Source organism: Poecilia formosa, unplaced genomic scaffold (genome assembly GCF_000485575.1).
Source record: "Poecilia formosa unplaced genomic scaffold, Poecilia_formosa-5.1.2 Scaffold48, whole genome shotgun sequence".
In the NCBI taxonomy this organism is placed as follows: Eukaryota; Metazoa; Chordata; class Actinopteri; order Cyprinodontiformes; family Poeciliidae; genus Poecilia; species Poecilia formosa.
In genome coordinates, this window is record NW_006799987.1 from 1,442,535 (window position 1) to 1,469,532 (window position 26,998).

At 38.5% G+C, this 26,998-nt stretch overlaps 4 protein-coding genes and 1 long non-coding RNA gene across 6 annotated transcripts in view; 4 read left to right on the forward strand and 1 right to left on the reverse strand.

Annotated features, from left to right (window-relative positions):
* cldnj (claudin j) overlaps positions 1-1,995 on the forward strand; it is a 42,356-nt gene extending 40,361 nt beyond the window's left edge. For both annotated transcript variants that reach the window (XM_016671686.1, XM_007552408.2), the window contains one exon: positions 997-1,995. In XM_016671686.1, coding sequence (XP_016527172.1) covers positions 1,011-1,646 — 636 coding nt within the window. In that variant the 5' untranslated portion in view covers positions 997-1,010 and the 3' untranslated portion in view covers positions 1,647-1,995. The remainder of the gene's footprint in view (positions 1-996) is intronic.
* Positions 1,996-4,594: 2,599 nt separating this feature from the next.
* LOC103138278 (claudin-4-like) lies at positions 4,595-6,492 on the forward strand. Its single transcript, XM_007552409.2, has 2 exons — positions 4,595-4,785; positions 5,341-6,492. Exon 2 carries the CDS (start codon positions 5,353-5,355, stop codon positions 6,145-6,147), a length of 795 nt encoding a protein of 264 aa, XP_007552471.2. The 5' UTR covers positions 4,595-4,785; positions 5,341-5,352; the 3' UTR covers positions 6,148-6,492.
* A 593-nt stretch (positions 6,493-7,085) lies between these two features.
* Positions 7,086-7,317, forward strand: LOC107836307 (uncharacterized). The gene is made up of 2 exons (XR_001662184.1): positions 7,086-7,120; positions 7,189-7,317. It is a non-coding gene; the product is annotated as an uncharacterized LOC107836307 (long non-coding RNA).
* A 1,443-nt stretch (positions 7,318-8,760) lies between these two features.
* sbds (SBDS ribosome maturation factor) lies at positions 8,761-11,781 on the reverse strand. The gene is made up of 5 exons (XM_007552411.2): positions 11,566-11,781; positions 11,267-11,396; positions 10,986-11,186; positions 9,986-10,150; positions 8,761-9,724 (listed from the first exon to the last, which is right to left on the reverse strand). The coding sequence occupies exons 1-5, from the start codon at positions 11,691-11,693 to the stop codon at positions 9,599-9,601; spliced, it is 750 nt and encodes a 249-aa protein (XP_007552473.1). The 5' UTR covers positions 11,694-11,781; the 3' UTR covers positions 8,761-9,598.
* Positions 11,782-12,524: 743 nt separating this feature from the next.
* tyw1 (tRNA-yW synthesizing protein 1 homolog (S. cerevisiae)) overlaps positions 12,525-26,998 on the forward strand; it is a 38,912-nt gene continuing 24,438 nt past the window's right edge. The window contains exons 1-12 of the mRNA XM_007552412.2: positions 12,525-12,674; positions 12,846-12,973; positions 13,052-13,192; positions 13,925-14,026; positions 14,975-15,169; positions 15,244-15,507; positions 16,224-16,346; positions 19,787-19,916; positions 22,370-22,422; positions 22,511-22,629; positions 25,299-25,408; positions 26,297-26,474. Coding sequence (XP_007552474.1) covers positions 12,611-12,674; positions 12,846-12,973; positions 13,052-13,192; positions 13,925-14,026; positions 14,975-15,169; positions 15,244-15,507; positions 16,224-16,346; positions 19,787-19,916; positions 22,370-22,422; positions 22,511-22,629; positions 25,299-25,408; positions 26,297-26,474 — 1,607 coding nt within the window. The 5' untranslated portion in view covers positions 12,525-12,610. The remainder of the gene's footprint in view (positions 12,675-12,845; positions 12,974-13,051; positions 13,193-13,924; positions 14,027-14,974; positions 15,170-15,243; positions 15,508-16,223; positions 16,347-19,786; positions 19,917-22,369; positions 22,423-22,510; positions 22,630-25,298; positions 25,409-26,296; positions 26,475-26,998) is intronic.

A 26,998-nucleotide genomic window follows, 5' to 3' on the forward strand; every position in this document is an offset into this window, starting at 1 on the left:
GAAAGCTCAAACATGTGACGTAAAGCTTCAGAAGTGCAGCTAAATAAAAGAGCAAAGCATGACGCTGCATTGTGTTTCACCAACCTCACGGTTTGACTTTTTCATCTTCTCTGTATTTTGTCCTGCGCTGCCACCTAGTGGCCATCTGGTAGCATGGCTAAAAACACTGGGCAGTAATAAGAATCAATTTCAGCATTCAGGTTTGACATTTATGCTGCTTTTAATTTATTTTCACGTTTATGTAAATGTTAAATGGTTTGACAATAAATCCAAAGTGTATAGTTTTATATATGTAACTTATCTTTGTAGAGATTTAGTTGGTTTTATTAACTTGAAAAAGGAAACAGGGTTTCTGTGCGTTTCACCAACTCAGACTGTTATGAATTAAAACAGATCTGTATCACGACAGAAAGGTAGACAAGAAAATCACACATTTTATATAGTATTACACTGCAAAAACACACTTTTACCAATATTTTTGTCTAATTTCAAGTGCAATATCTTAATACACTTGAAATAATACAAATCTGACATAAAAGTCACTTTTCAGCAAGATATAAGAGCTTGTTTTAAGTCAATAATTCTTTACTATTGATACAAATGTTCCAGTCCCACTGGTAGAATATTCCACTCCACTGTTACCTAGCAACCCCAGCCAAGGACCTCCCGTTACCTAGCAACCTCCGCCAATCACCTCCTGTTACCCAGCAACCCAGTTCTAGTTCCACTGGCAGATTATTTCACTTATAACATGGGAAAAATGTCTTGTTATAAATGAAATAATCTATCAATGGAACTAGAACTTTTTCATTAATACTGAGGAATTTTTGACTAAAACAGTTTCTTACGTCTTGCTGAAAAGTTGGAGATATTAACTCTTGGTAAAATTGTGTGTATTTACGGTTCAACGTCTATTTGTTGTATTAAAACTGGTTGGATATGTAATGTGGTGTTTCCGATTGGACACTCAGAGCCTATTGGTTGTGTTTTTAACAGACTTTAAGGCTCCCATGGCTCTGCAGGAGCTGGGCATCAGCCTGTCCATGATGGGCGTCGCCGGCACCATGTTGATCTGCGGCCTGCCCATGTGGAAGGTCACGGCGTTCATCGGCACCCACCTGGTGGTGATGCAGGTGTTCTGGGAGGGCTTGTGGATGACCTGCGTCAGCGAGTACACGGGCCAGATGCAGTGCAAGCTCTACGACGCCCTGCTGGACCTGTCGCCGGACCTCCAGGCGGCCCGCGGCCTCATCTGCATCAGCCTGGTGTTGGGCTGTCTCGGGTTCCTCGTCTTCATCCTGGGAGCTCGCTGCACCAACTGCCTGGACCACCCGCGGATAAAAGCGCGGGTGGTGATCGGCTCCGGCGCCATCTTCTGCCTGTCCGCGCTCACCACAGTGGTCGCTGTCGCTTGGACCGCCAACACCATCATCATGGATTTTCACAACCCCAGAGTCCCAGAGGTGCTGAAGAGAGAGCTGGGCGCGGCGATCTACATTGGGTTTGTGACGTCTGGGCTGCTGTTCTGTGGAGGAGCCGTTCTCTGCGTGACCTGCCCACCAGAACCAGACAGATTCCCCTCCAGTGGCTACATGCTGGCCAAGACTCCCACCCGGAGCAGCTACGCCGTCAAGAACTACGTCTGAAAACAGAAACTAAACCACAACGTCTTGACCTCTGCCGACCTCTTCAAGCCTTTTACGGTGCCTGCTCCTTAATTACAATCTCTACACTGCAAAAACAAAAAATGACCAAGTTTTTTTGGTCTAATTTCTACCGCACATATGTTAGCACACTTGAAAAACAACAAAACCAACTTATAAAAAACTTTTCAGCAAGATATTATTGACTTAAAGCTGCAGTCAGTAATATGTTTATTAATAATGTGTTAAAAACTGTCACCATGTTCTGACAGTTTATGTCAGAGAAAAGATCGATCTCCTCCACCTTCCTACTGCCGTCTGAAGAAATTACCAAAAACAACCAATCAGAACCAAGAAGAGGGGCTTAGAGCTGTCAATCAAGCTTGTGTGCATGTGATAAATGTGTAAACAAAACAACTTACTGTTACAGAAAAAAATGTTTATCTTATGCTATCAGTGGCCATGCTAACTAGCTTTAGCATTCACAACAAGATCTGCTGACAGGGAGAGACTGTCATAGCAGAGCAAGAGAGAGGGGGTGGTGGGACGGCGCACACGGCCATGATTGACAGCGCTAAGACCCGCCTCCTGACTCTGATTGGCTGTTTCTAGTTAGCGCTGGGAGAAGGCAGAGAACCTCAATGTTTTTCACAGATTATCTGTCTCATATCATATTGTCATGACATAGTTATAGTTTCAACAAATATGTAAAAAAAAAAGTTTTATAAAAGTTACCCACTGCAGCTTTAAGACAAAAATAATTTACAAATAAAATCCTGCAAGACGTTTCTGACCCACTAAAGCTCCCATTTCTTTCTGAAAAGTTACTTATAAGTTTGTTTTGTCTCATTTATAGTTCTCTAAGACACTTAAGTTAGAAACAAAACAAAAATACTTGGTAAAATTTTGTGCTTTTGCAGCCAGTTTGAAATGTGACCCTTTTTTTTTTTTTTTGTTGCTTAAAGCAAATATTTGAACTGCTATTTTTGCTCGTTAATCATTTGATTTTAGTGGCAGAAATAAAAATGTAAAACATTCGTGTCAAACTTGATTTATTGTCTGAAGTTTCTAACAGATGAATGATCAACTTTGCAGAAGCGTAAATATGAATATCAACACAAGTTTGAACTTGTGACTGAAAACTAACAGCTAAAACTCGCATGTAGCCACAAGCTGTTTTCAGAATCAGGGCCCTGCACTGCAAAAACACAAAATATTACCTATTATTTTGGTCTGGTTTCTACTGCAAATATTTCAGTACACTTGAATGAAGACAAAACTAACAAGTAACTTTTAGGTAATGTATAGAAGGTTGTTCTACTGGCAGACTATTTCATTCATTACAAGACATTTTTGACATAAGTCGCAATAATCGATTAATCACATTATAAATTAAAGATTGATCATTTCTATTCTGATTATTAAAATGTACTGAAGCACCATTTTGTTTCCAGATAATTCATAATTAATTGTATTTATGATTTTGAGTGTAAGTGTTTTTTTCCAGCTTTTATTTATTTATTTATAGTATTAGTTGATATTTAAATTATCTTCCTGTTGCCTTATTATTATGCCATTATCAACAAATATATTACATAAAATTGTTTCAAAAACAACAGCTGGACAATTTATCTTCCAGTAAACTTTCTTACCATGACTTTTTCATCAATGTTAAGGAATTATTGACTTAATAAAACAAGTTCTTATGTCTTACAGAAAAGCAGCATTAAGTGAGTTTTTTCTTATCCATATTGTTCTAAGGTATTTGCTCTACAACCCAGACCAAACATACTTGGTAAGATGTTGTGTTTTTGCAGAGCAGCGGCTGAAACGTCAGAGCACAGCGGTCGTTTTGTTTTCTCCTCTCTGCACAGACGGGGATAAATGGGTTGTTTTGAAACCATGGCAGAGAAAACAGAGGGATTTCCCTCCTCCGCCCAGCGACAGCAGTGCCTTCTTTTCAAGAATGCCAAAGAGCCGGTTCCCTCCGCTCTCTGAACAGACATGCACTGCAAAAACACAAAACCTTACCAACTATTTTTAGTCTAGTTTATAGTGCAGATACATTATCACACTTAAAATAAGACAAAACTAACTTACAAGTAACTTTTTAGCAAGAAACCTGTGTTGGTTTTAAGTAAGTAATTCCTTAATTTTGACTAATGACACATTTCCCCATTTTATTAATTAGATGTTCTACCAATGGAACTGATCATTTTATATTAATATTTATGAATTATTGACTTAAAAGAAGCTCATATTTCTTCCTGAAAAGTCACTTGTGATCAGACTTGGGTCGCTACATTTATTCAATAATATTTACTTCAGAGTGTGTCTGGTGAATGTTTGGTTAAAACATGTTTGTTTTCATTCAGTGAGTAGAGAATCCAGAAATTTTACTCAAGTAAGAGCAGAAATACTTCAGAATAAAATTACTCAAAGTATAGTGCAGTAAAAATACTCATAAAGTATGTTTTTTACAAGAACGGAGATACTGGAGTTTCAACTTTAAAAGACTCAGAGTAACAGGGTTTTATTTTTAACATTATAGATGTGAAGTTTGTCACGATGTGTTTAATTATTCTTTGAATTTGTTTTGTATGTTTCTGCTGACATTTATATTAAGTCCTGTCGCGCTGCTCTTGGCGGTTGGTGGTTACCATAGCAACCGGTAACCGACGGCTCCGCCCCCTTTTTTCCGTTCGCCGTTCTGTAACTGTGGTACGTACTGGGATCAGCTCTGTGTTTTCTTTACAAGTGTTACATTTTAACATAGTTTAGACAAATGTAATAACATTCACATTTATCTGTTTTCATTATTAGCTATGTTTAATTTTACAACTGCTAACTGCCGTTAGCTAGCAGCTAACAGCAGCTAACAGCAGCTAACAGCAGCTAACAGCAGCTAACAGCAGCTAACAGCAGCTAACAGCTCATTGGGGTTTATTGCTCTGTACTTTGTTCAGGGTTATTTATTGTATTTTATTTAATGTACAGAAGCTGCTGGACTGATGCTAACCACCATCTTGATTTCCTCTTTTCTTAGAATAAATCCAGTGAACCTGAGTTCAACCTGCTGGACTGTGGCGAACATAGAGGGGTTACATGTGTAACCAAATTGAGTTCCCCAAACTTAATCTATGTATGTTTGTCTAACATTTTAACTTCAGATATTTACTTAGATAATCTTAATTTGGTTACTTGTAATAAATTAACTCTATTTTTTAAAGTTGGTCACCAGTTTTTTTAGTGCACGCACCTGCAGCTTTTGTTAAGAAGGTTTCACATAGGTTTTTCATTGAAATAAACTGATTTTGATATATATATATATATATATTTTTATATATATATATATATATATATATATATATATATATATTCTCTTTGCTTGATTTTATTATTTTTGCTACTTATATAAATTATTGTCATTTTGGTCCCGACCAAAATTTCCACTTAGCTTTATATTTTTGTCCATCTGATGACGTAATTTACTAAGTTACTCAGTACTTGAGTACATTTTTTACCAAATACTTTTTTTTTTTACTTTTACTTGTGGAAGTGATGCTACTCTGAGTAAAATGTTTGTGTACTCCATCCACCTCTGCTTGTCAGTTAGTTTTGTCTTATTTCAAGTGAACTAAGATATTTGTACAGGAACTGGACCAAAGTTACTCGGTAGGATTTTGTGTTTTTGCAGTGTGCGCTTCACATGTCGACCATTAAAACAACGCCCCGCTCCGCCCCGCCCCGGTCCGACCCGCCCCGGCCCGCTGCCAGCTGTTTCTGGCTTTGGCCGCAGAGACAGGAGAGGAGGACGAGGCCGCCGGTCGGAGTCATGAAGCGGCAGCTGGAGATCGCCGCCCTCGGCGTGGCCGCCGCAGGTTGGCTGGCCGCCGTCCTCACTCGCTGCCTGGCGCTGTGGACGGTCAGCGGGACGCTCAACAACCAGACAGCCAGCCTGCCTGCCTACTGGGATGGGGTGTGGCTACAGTGGGATCACTGGGATCTGGCCCACGATGGCAGCCTGCACTGCTCTTTCTACCAATCCCTGATGTCTCTTTCTGGAAGTTTTCGCACGTGGAGGGCTCTCATCATGGCCGCCATTGGAGTCGGGGGCTTCGCCATGGTGGTCGGAGGAGTGGGGCTGGTTTGGTTCCCCGGGAGGGGCCAGATCAAGGTGTTTTCTGGGAGTTTTTTCATCGTGGCTGGGATCCTGTTGCTGGTTCCCACAGCCTGGACGTGCCACCACACCAGCCAGCCACTAGAGGGCGCGGTGCCGCTCAGGAGAGACTGGGGACCTGCTCTGTACCTCGGATGGATCTCCTTCGCGTTGATGCTGGTCGGTGGGGTAATTCTGACCACCAGATGCCCCACCGCTGGGGTGCAGGAGGGGCAGCCTGGCGGCGGCATGAGCCCGGATGAGGAGGCCAGCAACCCGCTGAGCACCATCAACAGAACCGCGTTCACAAACAGCCAATACAACCGCAGGTCACCGCCCATCTGACAGAACTGGACCGCACAGCAGAACCAATGACAAGTGAAATTAATGCTCTCAGGAAAACTTCTGACTGCACTTTTTTTTTTTTTTTTTTTAGATATAAAGGGTTAGAATGAACTTAAATGAGCAGAACTCCACATACTTTATTAACAGGGGTGATTTTTGCTGTGTTTTCTTCTACTTTAACAAACTCTTTGCCTTTTTGTTTATTATTTCTACCCTAGTAAAACAAAACAGTGACTTGTTCTACTTGCTTCATACAACGGCTCTCGGATATTGAGAAATGATCACTTCCTGGACGCATTTCCACTACAGATGTGCGCAAAACTCAATATTCCCGTAATGTAAAAATAAAAAAAGATTATTTTGCAATTGACTGCGAAGAAGGAAGTGCTGATCACAGCAGAAAATCAGTGCAGAAAATCGACCCCTCGTTTATGATGGAGCATTAGGGCTATTGAGGATAGAAAAGAAAGTAGGAGCAAATTTCCACCAAAAAAAACTCAGAAATTTTGAGATTAATCTTGTCTACAAAAACCTTGGAATTTCTGAGATTGAAAACTCAATTTTCAAAAGTCCAAATTTTTAAACTTTTGAGCTCAGAAAATGTAACAATTCTTTCTAGAAAATATGTGAAATTAATCTCAAAAATTGAGTTTTTTTCTTGCAAATTTTTGACTTGCAGAGCTCTGAAATTTACAACTTTTTTCTAGAACATTTCTGAGATCTCAAAATTTTCTTGCAAATTTTTGACTTGCAGAGCTCTGAAATTTACAACTTTTTTCTAGAACATTTCTGAGATCTCAAAATTTTCTTGCAAATTTTTGACTTGCAGAGCTCTGAAATTTACAACTTTTTTCTAGAACATTTCTGAGATCTCAAAATTTTCTTGCAAATTTTTGACTTGCAGAGCTCTGAAATTTACAACTTTTTTCTAGAACATTTCTGAGATCTCAAAATTTTCTTGCAAATCTTTTTGGTTTTGCAGCTCAGAAATTTCCAAGTTTTTTCCAGAAAATTTCTGAAACTAATCTCAAAATTTCAGAGTTTTTTGGCAGAAATCTACTCCTTTCTTTTTCTATCCACACTTTCCCTAACACACCGTCAAATTCCCCCCAACTTCTCTTTCTACTTTCTGATTGGCTGGTTGAAATTCTATCGGAGGAATCCAAGTGAATGGGAGAAAAGCCAGAATATGCTGTGAAGCGAGATTCAATCTTTGAATTTTGTTTATTTCTTGCATCCAAACATACCACAGTAATAAACTAAACTCTGTTTAGTGTTGCTATGACAACACTAAACACTGTTGGATAATTTCAGCACATTTTTATGACTGCAAAGTAAACTCTTTAAAACAAACTACTGTTTGCAGAGATGGGTAGCAACTTGCTACATTTACTTGAGTAACGTTTTGGGAAAATATACTTTTACAAGAATTTTACTACCTGTACTTTTTTTTACTTGAGTAATTTTACTATGAAATATTGCTAAAGTAAAATTTCTATATTCTCTACCAAACAACCTTATTTTACCCAAAAGTTTTATATTGAAATAATTTGATTTGTAACGATGTTATTTATATTAATTATTTTCATTTTGGTTTTACGAACATTTCCACATAACTGTACATTTTGGTCCATCTGATGATGTACATTTGAAATATCAAATACTTTTTCTTGGACGGCTACTTTTTACTTGAGTAAAAACATGTTGAAGTAGTTCTACTTTTACTAGAGTATAATTTTGGCTTCTCTTCTGATCTGCAGACTAAACTGAATCAGACGTGATGGAAACAGTTTAAGGAGGGATTAGTGAAGGATTTAGTAAGTTTTCCAGCAGAGCAATAAACTTTTGACTAAATATATCAGTTTCATTTTCCCTGCAGTTGAACAAAATGACGAGTGACAAAATTCATCTATTTTATCTCAAACTGTTGTGTTTGGTTGAAGTGGGAGTTTAACAGAAACTCGAGGCATGTTGGAACACGACCCAGAGCTCAAACAGGATGGGCGGCGTTGAGTTGCCGTTTTGTTCTCTGAATCAAAGTCGCAGCCTTTAAAAAAAAGCACAAAAGTTTTGAAATTATACTTTTATATTTCTGCAGCTTTACGGTTCCTCTGTGTTCCTTTAAATGTGATTTCATGTAGAAAATCTGCTGAATTTAACCTCGACTTTTCAGACTTTGTCAAATGTCGAAGGATGAAAAACAATAAAAATAAATTTTATTTAGTCATTAACTTATCCAAATTTAACACTGAAAGCCAAAGAAGCCTGACTCTTTAAAACTTGACTTTCTTCTAGGTAAACGTTCTGCTTGAACTTTAAATGAAACAAAATCATTTTAAACTTCAGATTTAAAATTGTTTAGTAAAATCATCGTGTCTGTTTTTCCTTTTAGCTTTGTGTGTTGATTCTGCTTCAGGAGATGCAAATAAACATCTGATTTTCCATCTTTTGTTCAAATCTTCTTGCTTTTTAAAACTAGATAAATATAAAAAAAAATAAAGGCAAATTTAATATAACAGCCTCCCTGGTAAAAATCCTGAAAACATTTTCTTATTTTATCCCAGAGTTACAAAAGATTTAATGTCTGGTGAACCATTAAACACTGAAGTCCCATTTTCAGTCTAAAGGCATTTATTTATTTATCGAGTTAATGGTGTCACACTTTTGCAAACAGACCCACAGCATCACAGATCCTCCGCCATGCTTATTATGATAAATCTGAGTTCCTTTTCCACACATTCTGTAGAAAACACCAAATGCTCCATTTCTGTTTGTGATGGTAGGACAAAAGCTGTGAAGTACATGGTTGCTATGGAAACCCGGTGACCCACCAATTTGATCTTGATGACATAAAACCAAACCTAAATGCCATGTATACCAGTCTTTCCCATTTTGAAAAGCGGCTAAAAGAAACGTGCCGTTATGCCTCAGGAAAACTGTTCACGGAAAAAAAACCAACACCTTCAGTTATATTTCTAAGGTGATATTTTCAGAAACAATAATGTCTCAACGTTATATTAAAGACTGTAATAATAAAACTAATTTATTTCTATTTGGCTGCCAGGAAAAGTGACAGATTGTGTGAATATTTATAATTATTTTATGTCAGTAAAATCCCAGTCGACAGAAAACCATCAGGTTTCTTTCTGTTTAGCTGCAGAGGAGGACTAATTGTTGGAGATAAATATTTACTTCTGGGCCTCTGAAGATAAGGAAGGAGTCAAAGATGTGCACACAGGACAGGAAAATAATAAATAATAACATATATGTCAGAGCTAATTGCTGACTTTAGTTTTTTACATTTGAAGGCTGCCATCAGATAAAAAGCAGCAGTGAGGTTAGTGAGAGTTTCTCTTAAGTGTGGCTGCTGCGTTAAAGGCTGAAATAAGGTGAGTTAGACAGTAAACTGTGTCTCTGTAGGAGTTTTAGTGAATCAGAAGTGAATCAGCTCCTATAGCTTCTCGTCTCCTTCCTCCACGTCCTTCAGGCTCAGCACCTCCAGAGAGCCTCGGCCTTTGGTCTCACAGCGGATCAGCTCATCGATCTCCCTGAAGCAGCCGGGATCCACCAGAACCACCTGGCAGGGAGACGGAGAGGAAGGTCAGAGAGCAAAGGTCAGAGAGCAAAGGTCAGCGCTGCTCACTGAGCCACAACACTTAGCAGAGGATAGCAGCAGTTAGCTGGGTTAGCACCGGTTAGCTGAGTGAGTTAGCATGGTTAGCAGCTGTTAGCAGAGGACAGCAGCAGTTAGCTGAGTGAGTTAGCATGGTTAGCAGCTGTTAGCAGAGGACAGCAGCAGTTAGAAGACGTTAGCAGCAGTTAGCAGAGGATAGCTCACCATTTCCAGCTCTTCGTCGAACTCCTCGCTCTCCACCACCTGCAGCAGCGGCTTCAGCTTCTCCCTCAGCCTCTTGGCCTCCTTGGCCGGCACCGCCAGCCGCAGCCGCATGTGGGCTCTCTGGATCTCCATGGTCTCCTTCAGCTGCCGGATCACTTCCAGGGCCTGGAGGGAGAAAACAGAGGGAACATGGAAGGAGCTGCAGACTAAAGATCAGGTCTTTAGCAGAAAAGACACAATTACACCAGAAGAACTTTTTAAAATTACAAGACAAAAGTATTTTTAATGAACAAAGCTTTGATGGAGTTATTAAGATCTGTCATGAGCAGCTCAGTCCGTGTCGTTTTTTTCTTCTAAATGGACTCAGACGTTTGTTCAGTCGTTTCAAAGTCCTGCTGCTGATAATGATTTGATGCTGATGTGTTCAAACTATAAAACCGATACTAAAGTTTTACTTCACAAGATGCTCAACAACTCCTCATTTTAATTTTTGTTGCATAAAATTATTACTTAATTCTCCTAATATTATGACTTTATTCTGGAAATGTTAACATGTTATTCTGTTGTTGTATGGCTGTATTATTGCAGTGACTTTATTCCGCCGTACAGTTGACCTGAAGTCCAAATAAATAGAAACATTCTTGTCAAACAAGATGGCCACCGTGGGCGTGCCAACATCACTCTGACCCAATGAGTGCATTGGTGAGGGGAAAACATCTGATTTTCTAAATATTTACTCTTCAAAAAGAAACTATTTTCTGCTTTATTATCTGAATAATTATGTTGAATATTTATTCTGTGCCAACTGAACACAATTCAGCAAAATGTATCCAAGTTTCTATTTCAGTTATTAGGACGTTTAATTTTTACTTTACTTCATTTTTGTGTTCAGACCTGGAAAACATACCAAAAAGGAGTTAAAAAGTTGATAGTAGCTATGATTTTGTACAACAGCAGCAGATATATCTGCTTCCTTGTAGGGCTCAGTTTTCCTGCTGACCTGCTGCTTGGTGCTCTTGTTGGGCTTCACAGAGTAGTGGATGTCCTTCATCGCTCGCTCGATCAGGCTGACTGTGTAAGGCCTCTTAGTGTCTGGATTCACACACTTCTCCGCCACGATGGAGGCGATGTCTCTGAACATGGTCTCCAGCTGGCTCTGCCTCTCCTTGTCAGACACCTGGAGTTCCCCTTTGGACAAAATCTGTCATAACGAAACAAACAGAGCAAAACGTTCAGGAAAAGTTCGAATGCCAGGCTAGAAACTCCTCGTGTTTTATTCACCTGTTTGCAGATTTCTGTTTGATCACCTGTTCCAAAAGCTTTGACCAGGTCATCCTTCTTCGCCATCTGACCTTTGGAGACATTGACAAAAACAGAGTGTGTCTGCAGCACCTCGTCCAGGTCTTTCTCTCTGCAGTAAAAACAAATAAAAACGTTTGTTCCACCCAACGGTCAACCGAAAACAATAAAAAACGCATTCTGAAAGTCTCACAACTGCTTTCAAAACGGACAAATAACCCGTTTAAATCCCTAAAATGTCAGAGAAAAGTCCCGGATGATGGAGTTTTAAAGTGACTCACGTGCCTGATCTCCAGCTCATTACTTTATTTTTGTAACAAGCGATTTCAAACCGCTTTCCGCCCTTCTTCATCCGAACCACGGCGACGTTGGTCAGTCGGATCTGGTTTGTTGGAGTGAATATAGACATGTTTTTGTTTGATAAGACACTGAAGAAAAGTGTCTTCGAATCGCTGCTACAGTAAATAAGAGATGACGTCACCGGATGTGTGTCTAGAATACGGATCCGGTGAGAAATGCGAAGAATGAAATAACAGTTCCGCTCCCGTAACTCTGTCGATATCAGCGCCAAAAACTCTCAAAAAACTAATATTTATAAAATATTTTTTAAAAACAGTTATGTCTTTCTTCATTTATTACAGTAAATGAAAGTTACAATTACGTTATTCAATTAGAAACGGACAAATTACCTGCAATATGAATAACTGAGGGAATGATTTTGCTGTCCTCTTGTGGCCGTAAGAAAAGTTTTCAGAATTTTTTTAACTGGGACTGATGTAAATTGTCAGAAAGACAGCGGTAATTTCAGTGAGATAATTTTACATTTGAAGACATTACTTAAATTTCATAAACCTTTCTTTCTTCTGTGAAAGCAGAAAATAAAACCCTAATCTTCATAGCTTTTCTTACGTTTATCTGTATCTGCTGCCACCTGGTGGTCATTTAGCAGAACATCCTTTTGCAGTTTCCTTTTAGATTAAAAAAATCTTTTAAATGTTTAATTTCTTTAAACACACAATCTTACTGAAAAGTTCACACTCTCTGTATGAACGTTCAGAAATAAAGGTGACTATTCAAAATTGGGCCAAAAATTCTCATAAGGACAAAAAGTTTAAACCTTTCTCTCAGACGGATTCCTAATTTAGCTGACACTAAATAAATAATAATAATAATAATAATAATAATAATAATAATAATAATTTAGAAACGTAAAGAGCTGTCAAAGACTTCGACTCCCAGCATTCCTTGCGGCCAACCAACATGGCAGCGCACTATCGCACAAGATTTTGAGGACGTAATATTTGAAAGTTTTCCCTTTTTGCAACCATGTTAGCTTTGTTTACTGTTATTTCCTTTTTTACGGGCTCTTTGTCTGCCTCCGACACTAAAGGTGAGTTTATTTAAGCGTTTGCTTTAACAGAAAAACTCTTTTACGTCTTCATGTTTTAGTCGAGCCACACTGTTGATTTCCAGATAATTTAAAGCGGGTTTTTGTCTTGAGACGTTGGGCTGGTTTTGGTGAATATTAGAAGAGTCAGTTGGACGTTTTTTCTCCGTGCAGTCCCTCCGGATGTCCACAGTCCCACTGAAAACTATCTGCTGTGGATGTGGAACAACAGACTCTACGTTTATTCTGCTGCTGCGCTGCTGCTGGGTTTCTGCTTCCTACTGCAGGTTACACGAAGGAAGGTGAGTCCTGCCTTAGTGACGTCAACACCACGCAGGTTTATTGATCTTCATTAATCCTCTCTGTTGTTGTCTTTTCAGATAAATCATACAAAAGATTCTGGTTCTAAGGATTCTGGTCTGAAGGTTCAAAAAGCTGCAAAAAACAGCTCAGATGAAGATGCTGATGTTCATGTTTCAGGGGTTAAAATCTTCTACGGCTCACAAACTGGGACAGCAAAGGTACACAAATCCTCACACCGTACAGAAAACATACGATTATATAAATACACAAAAATAAGACCCTGAAAAATGGCTTCCTTAGCCTTGACCATGTGAAAAACACCAAGATTAGCCTCTGGAGTTGTGACACAACATTACAACAGCGTATTACGGCCACTGTAGATAGAAAAAAGTGAAACATTTTCTGTGGAAAACTCAGAAAGTTTGAGATTATTCTCAGAAAGAAAACTTTGAAAATTCTGAGGCTCAAAAGTCAAAACCTTTCGACTTGTGAAAATTTTCTGAGTTTCAATAGATGTAAATTTTTATCTTTTCAAAATCAAACTTTTTTTTTTCTAGAATACTTGAGAGATTAATCTAAAAGTTTCTGAGTTTTTTGGGGGGTAAATTTAAAGTATCCCTAATAAAAAGTGTAGTACGATAGTCTATGATGAGAAGCAGAAAAAATGGAGTAAATTTCTGCCAAAATGTTTTTAAGAAAAAATGGGACATTCTGTGATGTCGGACAGCTGTAAATATGAAAGAAAAATAACTTTTTTTATTAAAAGTTTACATTTATAAATATCCTTTTATAAAAAAGGATATTTATAAGAAAGAGCCCAGTGATTATAAAGTCAGATATTTGCGACAGAGTCACAACTTGTTGACATCAGGAAATGTTCAAATGTATTTCTGATAAATGTGTGAAGTTAGTCACATGTTTCCTGCTGTTTGTGTGTTTCTGTTTGTCAGGGTTTTGCCTCAGAGCTCTCACAGGAGGTGCAGGCTCTGGGTATCCCAGCGGAGGTGATAGACATGAAGGACTTCGACCCAGACGACCGACTTGCAGACGAGGTCAGCAAAGTCCAAACGCGTCCGATTTTTACTCCAGGATTCCTGCAGAGTCTGGAAAACTTTCGAAAAGGCTGGAATTAGATTTAAATGTTTTTCTGTTCTCTAAAAAAAAAGAGACTAGTGCATGGAAAACTGTTATTTTCAAATCAATCAGTCGCTGCATGTTTTCTATTTAAACCCGAGTCATGTAGAAATATCTGATATGAATTCATAGCAAATATTTGCATCCGTTCCTTAAAATGAAATGTGGTAGAAAGAACGAGGAGCTCTAAACGGGAGATGGTTCATTGAATTACTTTAGAAAGATTAGAAATATGAGTATATTACTAATTATACAGAAAGAACAATTGGAAAGAAGAGAGAACAAAGGAAAAAAGATCAGACATGTCAGCTTATATTTTATAAACAAAAATCAGCTGTTCCAACAGAAACTTCAAAATAATCAGCCACTATTTCAGTCCTTCATAAGAAACATTACAAAACTCACCGTCAGAGCAAACAGAAAAACCTGAGGAATATGGGGGAACCGTCATCTCACTGTTGGCAACTCATCAACTTTCTTGCTGCGTTTAGCAACATTTCAGACAAAATCTCGGATTCGCCAAAAATCGGAATCTGCAGGTCAGGATTTTTAATAGATCGGCCAGAAAACTGCAGTCGGTTCTCCTCTAACACCAACATTGTATTTTATTTATGTATGTTTTATTCTCTGTGCTTAACCTTTTTTTCCACAGAATACTTTATTTTAATGTGATGTCACAGCAGACAGACAAAAGGGAGGAATAAATTTCCGCCAAAAAAAATCTCAGAATTTTTTTCAGAACTTTTTTTTTTAATTTCCCAGTTTGGAAAGTCAGACTTTTGAACCGGAGATTAATCAGAGTTTCCCTGTTCCATGAAGGTTTCCTGCTTTAACCTTTATGCTGTCCGTCTGTCCGCCTCCTCCAGTGCGTCAGTAAGTCCGTCTGCGTGTTCCTCGTGGCCACGTACACGGACGGACGGCCCACCCAGAACGCCGAGTGGTTCTGCAAGTGGCTGGAAGAAGCGTCCACCGACTTCCGCTACGGCAACTCCTTCCTCAAGGGGCTCCGCTACGCCGTGTTCGGCCTCGGCAACTCCGTCTACGTCGGCCACTACAACACGGTCAGACCAGAACCAAACAGAACCAAAAAGGCTCGACGGCTTGGTTTATTCTGCCGGTTCCGTTCCCGCCGCAGGTGGGAACAAACGTCGACAAGTGGCTGTGGATGCTGAGCGCCAGGCGAGTGTTGAGCAGAGGAGAGGGCGACGGCAACGTGGTGAAGAGCCGACACGGCAGCGTTCAGGCCGACTTCCGGGCCTGGAAGGTCCGGTTCCTGAGCCGCCTCAGGGCTCTGGCCAGAGGGGAGAAGAAGAGCTGCAGCGGGAACTGCAAGAGCGGCGCTTCCTGCAAGAACCGGAAGAAGCACGGAGCGCCGGAGGAGGAGGAGCACGGATCCGAGGTAACAGGAAAATTACCGAGGATTTTCGTCTGGTTGCTGAAATACGACGAAACTAACCTGCATTTTTCTCTGGGCTATAAGGCACGATCGTTTTTGATCAAATTAAAGGTTTTAAGAGCCATTTATAGTCCAGAAAATACGAGAGAAGTAACTTTTCAGCGAAATACAGAGACGCAAATCTTTCTGTCCTTCGGTTCATTCCAGTTTTTAATTCAGAACAATTTTTTTTATTCAAACAGTTTAAAGATTCTGTTTTAAATCAAAATAATGCCAATAATTATTCCAAATATAATTTTACAAAGAAATTAAGCAGACTGAAATACATTTTTTAATTGACTGGTAAATTATTTACTTTATAAGGAGGGAAAACGCCTTGTTATAAGTTAAATAACCTGCCAGAGGAGCTGGTCAAACACAGACTTTCCATTCATTCTCAGACATAAACAGAAACGTCCCATAAAAAATAAATAAATAAAAATACATCCAGACTATTTGGACTGTTTTTAAGTTATTTTCACAGGTGATAAAGTTTATTTGTTGCTATTCTGGTTAAAAAATGACCTTTTTCATGTGCATCTCCAAATAAACATAAACACAAAGTTAATCGATCGGTTTCCACTGATGCTGTGTTTGATAATTCACTGCGGGGGAAAATGAAAATCCCGTGTCCTCAAACAGATTAAATGAATAAATACTGATTTATTTTAATGCTTCAGGTGGAGCTGATTGAATCCAGCAGTGAGGAGGAAGAGTCCGGCTGGCCGGATGAGAAAACGTCGCGCTCTGTGGTCGACGTGGAGGATCTGGGCAACATCATGAACAGCGTCAAGAAAGCAAAGGTTCACCGCCATTAAAACGGCTTTTTAAGCTGCTCTTGCTGGAAAAATGAGAACAAAACTTAATCAGTATTCCACTAATATAAAAAAAACACATTGTTGTAATTGCGTTGTTTCCGTTAACCGTTCCAGGCCGAACATGTCGTAACTCCGCCACGATATCTGAAAAACCAAAGCAGTTCCTGAAAAGGGAGACGTTGTGCTTTCCAGCCGATATCAGGTTATTAACGTTATTTCATCCCCGCCGCAGCAGGAAGTGAAGAGATGCTCTCTTTTAATAGACGGTAAACTGTGAAAATAACTCGCTAAATATTGAAAGTTCCAGTTGTTACTGATAAATATGTTTACTCAGGATATTTAAAGAACTGCGTGTAATTAAAATAAGCAAAAATATCCAGGCGGAGATTTGAAACTCGAGGGAAATTATTTTCTAAAGTTCGTCTCTCTACGTAAAAGAAGCTTCAGTCCAGATTCAGTGGATTTTCAGGATTCTCCGGGTTAAAAGCAGCAGCGGCGCCTGCATCCGTTCAAACCTTTCCCAGTGAAAAGGAAAAAGGAAATCTGTCAGTGAGGGAGAAACGGCAGATGGGTCGATAGACATCAGACCACGGCGGAGAAGAAACGGAGGCTTGCGTAAAATCTGCGACGCCCACTTCACAGATCTGAGAGGGCCGGGTGAGTCGAGACGGGAGGACGGAGACGAAACCAGTTCTGCTTTTCCAGGGCTCATTTCGAACGAACGAAATGATTCATTCATTTCATTTCCTACCCTGTATTCTGAGCTCTAAACCAGGTTTAATTCAATGTTTCTGCTAACAGGAAGAAAATCCTGCTGCTTCTTTCTAATCACTCATCTTAATTAAAGGATGAAAACAATTGGATTGATTTAATTAATTGGTGGATTTCTTTAAATTCATTTAAAAAGTAAAATTTTTACTTTTTAAAAAGTAAAAATTTATTCACAGGTTTTAAATTGTGTCTTGCCAGGACTATTTAATCTCCTATATGTTAAGTACTTTTTCTCTGACTTTTCTGTCAGGCAACAGTTTGACTCACTGCTAACACAGCCTTGCTAGCTGTGTAGCTGTAAAGCTAGCAAGCCAGCTAACACAGCCTTGCTAGCTCTGTAGCTGTAAAGCTAGCAAGCCAGCTAACATAGCCTTGCTAGCTCTGTAAAGGTAAAGCTAGCAAGACAGCTAACATAGCCTTGCTAGCTCTGTAGCTGTAAAGCTAGCAAGCTGTAAAGCTAGCAAACGTGAAGTGCTTTTAATAATGTTTATCACATATTTTATATTAGAAGAACAACAAAAAGGCAGTTTTAGTAACATTTTTATATATTTTATGCATTGGCAGTTTTAAAAATAATTTCCATAAAACATGTTAATGTATATAAAATGTTACATTTATTTTTTTACAAATACAGCAGCAAAAGTCCCATGTTTTTAAAATAAATATTACAGCATTTTATGTTATTTTTTTAATCTATGCAGAATCTTTCAGGTCATTTTCAATTTTTAAAAGAAGAATGTGAAGCTTTTCACTGTCAATATCCAATATTTCTGTAAAATAAACATTTCTTTTCACTTAAAGCAGCTGATTGACAGAAATAGTTTTTTCTTTATTTGCTCTGAATTCCTCATAATCTGAGAGCTTAAAGTCAGAAACCTTTAATTAGATTAAACATTTAGTTAATTCTTTATCCTGGAGAAGCTTAACTGAAGAGAAATCCCTGAACACGTTAAAACCGCTCAGCCTGTGAAGGAACTAAAACCCCGAATTAAAACCCATCCAAGCAGAAATCTGCACACCGTCTCCGGCGTTCTTTGAAAACGTCGCTCTAGTCTGGACACATTCGCTGACTTGGCATCGGCTCATTCGCGACTCGCCGACATTTAAATCCCCGCGGACCGACCGGCGCAGGAAGTGGCAGCTGTACGGTAATTGGGCGAAGCTGTCGCTCGTTAATCCCACCTTTCTGCTCGCGGCTTTTCTGGGGGCCATCAATCCTCTCTTTGTGAAACACAACGCGTCTCTGGGATGTTAAACTTTTTTAACAAATTGGATTCATGGGTTAAAAGGTGTTAATCTGTCAAGTAAATGGGATTCAGCAGTTTTAGCAGCAAAACAAGAACCTGCTGGTAAGTAGGAACCATCGCGTCCAAACCTTTGGCCATGAACGCCAAAATCGTTAAGGTGAAAACACTTTCAGGTCAAAAAAAGTATTTATTTTTGTTAAAGTTTATCTGCTCAAGCTCATTGTAGACAGAAACATAGAAAAAAAGGTTTTGCACCGTTATTTTATCATAAGACAGGCCTACAACTTCTAATCTTTTATTTATTTTTTTTCCGTTTGAGTAAAAGTACGTCTGTGATTGCTGTTGTAATTACTTCAAAGTTAAGATGAATGCAGAAATATTGTTAATAAGAATTTATCATTTGTACCTCATACTTTTTTAAAGATGTTATTTATTTAAATTTTTAATCAAATGTTTATTTGTTTTATAGAGTATTTTTCCAAAAGCTTATGTTTTTTTAATTATTATTTTTGTCCTTTATGGCCCTCCGTATCTCAGAGCTTTTGCATCAGTATGAGGATTTTGCATGAAGCACAGTGAAAGTAAAATACCAACATGAATGAATGTCATTTGAAACACATCAGTAGTTGTTTGGGACATTGATGCTGAGGCGCCGTTTTGGTTAAAAAGCCTTATGTGGAGCAGATTAACCCGACCAGGTCCTGGTAGTTTATCTGTGTGAAGATGTTAATAAATTACCCTCTAACCTTTGGAGAATAAGAAAGAAGTTCTGCTAAAGGAGTGATGTGAAGTGAAAACTTGCCAGCAGAGAAAGGTCATGAAACCCACACAGAGTGAAATGTCAAAGAAATGTCAGATACCTGAGGAAACAAGGCGGCACCAGGAACTAAATTTCACTTAAAATGTATTTTTTACAAAAACAAAAGGGTATTTATAAACCCTAAGGGCTGATAAATAGGAGTAGTAATTTTTTCATTAAGCAGAAAATAGAGATATTACCATACAATTGTTACTTTTATTAAGTTCAAAGACGAAGTTGATATGGTTTATCTTAAATAAGTCGGATTTTTCAGCTTTTTCTGCTTTTCACATACAAAAAAATTGATTTTGAAATATTTTATCCTCTGATCGGGAATAATTGTCTGATTTTCATCACTGACTGATTGGCCTGTCACGATAAAAAATTTTGCTGGACGATAAATTGTCCCAGAAATCATCGCGATAAACGATAATATTATTTTGAGACCATTTTCAAGTAACATAATAGTAATAATCTCATCAAAAGCATCAATAACATTTGGGTTAAAATAACAAATGTTACTTCCATTAGTGTAAACAATCTTTTAACTGCCGGTCATATTGTTACGCCTCAGTTAAACTTTTAAACCAGGTCTGACCTGTTTTCAGGGTGTGAAAGGGGAACAAGGAGGCCAAATGGTGAAACTGTCCAAACACAATGGAGTGATGAAGACTGAAGATGAAGAGGAGAGGAGGGAGATGATCACCCCGGCTCTGAGGGAAGCACTGACCAAGCAAGGTGAGGAAAAACTGGTTGGAAATCGACAGGAGACGACATTTAAACGTTAAAACTGAATTATTCAATTAGCTAGAAAGTTCTTCAGTTTCAATTTAAGATTTAAAGGAAGGAGGAAGAACTGGATGCTGCAGCTGAAATACCTGCGTATTGTTTAATATCAGCCAATATCTGAAATTATTGATTCATTTTCTGTTTTAAAATCAGAAATACTTCCAAATTGGTGACACGTTTTCTGTTTAATCAACAGTTTTTAACCCACGCCGTTTCTATTTTTTATTTTTAAGCAGTTATGAGGCAAGATGGCTGAACATTAAACTGCTGCTGTTACTCTGCAGGTCGTTGCTAGGCAACCAGAGAGTGAGTGAGCGAGTGAGTGAGTGAGTGAGTGAGTTGCTAGGCAACCAAAGAGTGATTGAGTTGCTAGGCAACCAGAGAGTGAGTGAGTTTATTCTGCCAACCTGAAAAGATTTAGGCTAAAGTCTTTCCTCTGCCTAAATCTCCCAGAATGTTGTGTGGTTCTGGATCGGCGTTCAGTGAAATTATTGAATATTTTATTGGACGTATTGCCGCTCGATAATGATCACATGTCTATAGCGATATATATTGTTATTGATTTATTATTCAGTCCTACTAAGTTCCTCAGAAATTAGTGAAAAAGCATCAAAAATCCTGGGAAAAGTTAAAATTTTGTTTAAATTTTAACATCGGAGAGATAATTCTCTAACTTTCTGCCTGCATTCTTTTAACAACCATCTTTCAGAAACCAAACCTTAAAAAATAATTTATTTATAAGTATTCATCTCCATCTTTTCTGCGATTTGGATTTTCTAGTAATTAATCTCTTTTGCCCTTTTCAGGCCAGAGTTTATAGAGATTACGGCAAACTGTCAGTTTCATCCTGTGCAGATTAGACATGAACTGCTTGATTCTCAAAAATCATAACTATTTAAAAATAATGATATAATAACTTTGACTAGAATAGTATGTTTTGCAGTTTGAAAAGCATTTTTGGTTTGGTTCTCACTGAAGATGGTGATTCCTTGTCTTTCCCATTTTGAGCGTTGGCTGAAATAAGTGGTTTCTACATCATATTTAAACTCCAGGAATCAAAACTGAAAGTTTCTAGTCAATCTGACCAACTTAAAAGCACAGTATAGATTAAGATATTCTTTATTTTTTTCCTACTGAATCACATTAAAGACTGGATTTCTGTAAAAATGTCATGTTTTTACCAGGTTGTACCATTCAGCACCATATTGCTCAGGCCAGCCGTTTTCAGCCAACATTTCCTGCTGATATCTTACAGAACCTGCTATAAATAGCTCCTCTTAGCGAGGCTTCACTCCGTTTGACCAAATAATGACCCGTTTCATGTGCGATGCTGGCAGCAGCCACTCCTGGCAGGTGGTTGGTTTTATTTGGGAGTGAAGAACGGAGGATGGAGGTTTGGCTTCGTTTCAGTCTTGAGGGAGGCCGGCTTCCTGTTTCAGTCTCCTTAGCACAAGGCACAGGCCAAAGTCACATCCTGCTGAAACTACTGCTGAGTTTCCAGCAGAGTTTCAACCCACCATCAACAAAACTCAGGATGCTTCAACTTTACCTGCTTTCTACAAGTTTTTTTTTTTGTCTTTTGTTTGGTGATTTTGTTTTCTACCACTGTTGCAAAGTTTACCAAGTATTTTTGGTCTAGTTTCCTGAAACAAGACAAAACCAACATACAAGTAACAACTTAGCAAGATACAAGAGCTTGTTTTAAGTCATCAATTCCTTAATACTCATGAGAAAGTACTAGTCCCACTGTCTTGTAATAAGTGAAATAATCTACAATAGGAACTAGTACTTTTTAATCACCATTTAGGAATTATTTATGGAAAGAAGTCCTTGCTGCTTGTATGTACTAAGATGTTTGCAACAGAAACTGGACAGAAATACTTGTTAAGATTTTGTGTTTTTGCAGTTTTGTCCAACCTACACTTGTGTGGAAAGCAACATTATTGCCAGAGTCACAATAACAAATTTAGCTGGACGATAAATTGTCTCATAAAATTGTTGTTTTGAGAGCAATTTCAAGTAATATGATGGTAATAATGACAAGGAACACGTTCCCAAAAATCAAAAGCTTTACATTCTGGGACTGGAAAACTTTGTAAATATCCAAAATAAATAAACAACCCAAACGACAAATAAAATGAACCATGAAGTCCCTGAAAATGTTCTTTGTACAAATTTGATTTACTCATTTCATGTATTTTCAATGCAATTTCCAAATGTCTAAAATACAAACAAACTTTTTCCTTTTCTCTCACATTTGTCTCACATTTGTCACAATTGGGCCATAGATGAATGTGAAGACACTTCTAGTGATTTCAGACATTTAGTTTTAATTTAGCTGATTTTATGCTCTGCTGTGTTTTCTGAAATATTTACTCATCAACACGTTTTTCCTCCGTCAGGTTATAAGTTAATTGGAAGTCACTCCGGAGTGAAGCTTTGTCGGTGGACAAAGGTAAAAAATAATTAGACATTTTCTACCAACTGGGCCACCAAACCTGCCTGAGTCACAGTCGGAGGTCTGTTTGTGTTTGTGGTCTTAGTCTATGCTGCGAGGGAGAGGAGGTTGTTACAAACACACGTTTTACGGCATCGAGTCGCATCGCTGCATGGAGACGACGCCCAGCCTGGCCTGCGCAAACAAATGCGTCTTCTGCTGGAGGTATGCAACCATTACAGCACACAGTACGTAAATATGTACATTAATCTGTCCGAAAAGTGGCTAAATATAACGGAGGTAACCAAACATTGTACTAAAGTAAGAGTAGTACTACTTCAGCATATTTTTACTTCGGTTGTTATTTTGCTGAAGAGAAGCTTGTCAGTGAGTTCTGTCTTATTTTAAGAGCATTTGGCTTTAGATAGATAGTTTTAGCTCCACTGGTAAAATATTCCACTGCGCCGTTACCTAGCAACCCCAGCCAAACCCAACCCGTTACCTAGCAACCCCAGCAAAGCCCAACCCGTTACCTAGCAACCCAGTTCTAGTTCAGTTCTGCCAGTGGAAATGTTACTTTTTCAACAATATTCAAGAATCATAGACTTATAACAAGCTCATATATTTTGCTGAAAAGGTACTTGAGAGTTCTGTCTTATTTTAAGAGTACTTGGCTTTAGATAGAATCTTAACATATTATATTTTTCTATTTCGTAACTAAAAACAAGAAAAACTCAAGTTTGCATCCTTTTCTGACTGCATTTTTTTGGCAGTACTCACAAAGAAAGGTTGGTCAAGTACCAAAAATTATACTCCACATACATTTACTCAAGTAAAAGTAGAAAGTATCCGTCATTTGGTAAAAAGTCAACTCAAGTTCTGAGTAACTGACCAAATTATCAATCATTTAATATTTAAAAATTACATAATCAGATTTAAAAAAATAAAGTTATGTGGAAATTTTTTGTATTTTAAAAACAAAAATGACAATAATTCATACAAGTAACAAACAATAAAATCAGGCAAAATAAAATGTTTCTAAATGAGTTTCAATAAAAAAACATGTTTTTCATTCAGTGGGTGAAATATTAGGAAAGTGGAACTAGAACTTTTTCATCAGTATTAAGGAATTATTTACTTACAACAAGCCTCTATATCTTCCTAAAAACTTACTTTTCAGTTAGTTTTGTCTTATTTCCAGTGCACTGAGATGTTTGCACTAGAAACCAGACAAAGTTACTTGGTAAGATTTTGTGTTTTTGCAGTGTGGGCTTTGTTCTTGTTACTACGATACGCTTTGTCTGACCACATTCAGCTTCCCACCTGTTGGTGAATAATTATTGCGTTGAGTTGAAATGTGAACCCTGATTGGTCCTGAGCGCTGCGTCTCCTCCGGTTTGGTTTCACACAGCGGCTGTGTGGAGCGGGAAAGGTCGCCGCCGGAGCGCTGTGGTGAAACCGCGCGGCTGTCGCCACAGATCTGCCGTTCTGTCTGAAGGCCGAGATGAGGCATGACAGGAAATAAGCCATTTCAGGGCGCAGACGCATCGCTGCCCCCGCCCTCACCTCGCTGTCACAACAGCTGCTGCTAGACTGTTGAGAGTAATATCAGTGGACTTGATGACGGTACTTGGAATAGACCGCACTGTTGTGATTTATTATAAACGGACATCAATGTTAGACAATCTTTGTTTTGTTTTAAAAGACTATATTTTCATTTACATTTGTGTTTTTCTTTTAAGGAAGACCTTACTGAAAGGCCTGTCATCGTAACAAACTTTGCTGGACGATAATTGATCTCAGAAGTTATTGCAATTAACGATAATGTTGTTATTCTGGGACCATTTTCAAGTAACATAATGGTAATGATGGCATTAATAAGCAAGAACACATTCTCAAATATCAATAAACTTTAAATTCTAATAAACATTTAACACTGGAACTGGAAGACATTTTAAATATATAAAATAAATTAACAAAACAATAAAAACAACAAAGAAAATGAATTATAAAGTCCCTGTAAATAAAATTATCCTTAAAAAAATTTGCTAGTTGAGACCAAAACACCAAACTGAAAACTTTCATCATCCAGTTTTTGGTAGAAAGAGAGAAAACGATAAATTGAGTTTGTTCCGATTAATTGATTTATTAATTATTGTGACAGGTCTCGGCACGACATTATGATTTATAAAATAAAGAGTCAAATTGAACATGTAAGTAAATAAATATAGTAAATAAAACAACTTTATTAACTCTCATAGAAAGATCCAAAAACTCGGACTGTAAAGATCTCAGTTGTCTGAATATAACATGTCAAAGTTTATTGGAAGACAATTGGAAGACGACTAAACGAGCACGGACTGTGTGAACAGGTGTTTAGATTCTTTCATGCCTGTTGGAGAAGTCGCTTAATCTCCATGGCAACCATTCAGCTGTGCAAAACGCCAGGTTGGACGTAGCCCCGCCTTCGAGTCGCAGCTCCTCCCCCACTCGGCTCCTTCAGACTAGCCAGCAGTAATTAGCAATCACCCAATTGGTGTCAGTGAAACGCTGGTAAAAACGTTATTAAAGGGTTAATGGAGGAGCCATGTTGTGACGACGTCCTGAAGGAGTTTTTTTAAAGAGACAGAGACCCAATTTCAAGGCGTTAAATTACGTCAAATTTATTTAAAGTTATTTGATATATGTCACAACTAAAGGTAACATAGTTTGTTGATTTTTGCTATAAAGTGACACTTTATTCCCCTTTAAAGACATTAAGCCCAACATGTTGACATCAGATAAAGTATAAAATGGCAGGTGTGAATAAAATCAGTTGAAGAGCCTCAGAGTTGAAAAGATTGTATTTTAAACTTCTTCTTCTCCTCGCCTCTCGTTTCGTCTCTGCCTAACAGACACCACACCAACCCGGTTGGCACCGAGTGGCGCTGGAAAATGGACCCGGCAGAGAAAATCCTGCAGGATTCCCTGGAGAAGCACCAGAACATGATCCGGCAGTTCAGAGGTGAGCGGCCCAGCAGCCTGGGTGCGTGGCGCCGTTTGGACCTCAGACGCCGCCTCTCTTTATCACTTCGCCTCCGTTTGCGGCTCGCGACCTTTTGTAACCTCCAGCGTAACGAAGCGCAGAGAAGATTAAAATGCGGCTGTTTTGTCACAGCAGGTTCTAGTGGCTCATGGATCTCTGCTCACACTGCGTCCCACACACACGCTGCGCACTTCCACTGCTGCCTCCACCCGGAGCTGAGAGGCTGGATGCCCGTTTCAACGTGTTATGATTAGAAAAGAGAACAAACATCATTTGCTTTAGGGTTTGATCTGATTCCAGTTTGGAAGAGAGCAGCTGGTCGTTGGGCTCAGCGAAAATAAACATTTATGATCATCCCAAGAGGGAAGTCAGAGCAAAAAGGCGGCGAGTTGCATTTAGACTTTCATAAACGTAAAACCGATCTAATTGGGGAAAATGTTTTTAAAATGAAAGGTTTTAGAAAAATAAAAATGTCCATATGCATTAAAATGTCTTAAATTCATAAAAATTATTTAAGGCCGTATATTTTAGTTTTTGTCGGGGCTTTTATGTCAAACCAATCCTCTGCATTGATCATGCGTCTTTAAAACAGGGTTTATGACGTGTAGTTTTTAAAAAGTGGAGAATTTTTCACTAATATTGTGTTTTACTGCAACTCATCTACAGAAACGTATTTTCCCTCACTTTAATTTCCTGCTCTCAGCCTCCTCTCGTCTGTCGCTCATCTTTATGAGCGCCTCGCTGTCAGACGGACGATAAGTTTCCTGTCGTTTTCCATCTGTTACGAGGCCGAGCCGTTTAAACTTTGTGACTCTGCTGCGTTTCCGAGGTTCGTTTACAGGGACGGTCTCTCTCTCTCCCCTGCAGGCGTCCCCGGGGTGAAGCCGGAGCGATACGAGGAGGGTTTGGCCGCCAAGCACTGCGCCCTGTCCTTGGTAGGCGAGCCAATCATGTACCCAGAAATCAACACCTTTCTGCGCCTCCTCCACTCTCATCGCATCTCCAGCTTCCTGGTCACAAACGCTCAGTTCCCAGAGGAAATCAGGTGGGTAGAAACCAGAAATAAACTCATTTTACTTAGAAAAAAACAAACTTTCCTTTCATTTTAAAGGCTCTTCTGAAGTTTCCTTATTATTTGGTTTTTAACACGTTGAGACTTTTCCTCTTACTTTCATTTTAGCGTTTTAATGTTTATTTTGTTTATTTGAATGCTGATTGATTTTTCTGTTGGCTAATATCGTTTTAAAGTGCTTTAAAAATAAATTAGTAATAGTATTGTCTCTGATTTTAGTTAAAAACATTTCTAATCTGTAGAAAATAACCGTTGTTATCCTTAAAAAGCCTTAAAATGTATACAACCCCTGGCAAAAAGTATGGAATCACCAGTGTTGGATGAGCACTCATTCAGACATTTCATGCTGTAAAACAAACTCAGATCAAAAACATGATACAATATTAAGGTCGTTCCAAAGTGCAACTTGTTGGCTTTCAGGAACACTCAAAGAAATGAAGAGAAAATATTGGGGAAGTCAGGGGATGAATCTTTTATTGAACCAACACAGGGAAATA

Coding starts and splice junctions, on each gene's coding strand:
- sbds (XM_007552411.2), bottom strand. CDS start 11,693: ATGTCTATATTCACTCCAACAAACCAGATCCGACTGACCAACGTCGCC. Junction 11,187..11,266: donor AAACAGAAATCTGCAAACAG/GTGAATAAAACA, acceptor TCGTTATGACAG/ATTTTGTCCAAAGGGGAACT. Junction 9,725..9,985: donor TCGACGAAGAGCTGGAAATG/GTGAGCTATCCT, acceptor TCTCCCTGCCAG/GTGGTTCTGGTGGATCCCGG.
- LOC103138278 (XM_007552409.2), top strand. CDS start 5,353: ATGTCGACCATTAAAACAACGCCCCGCTCCGCCCCGCCCCGGTCCGAC.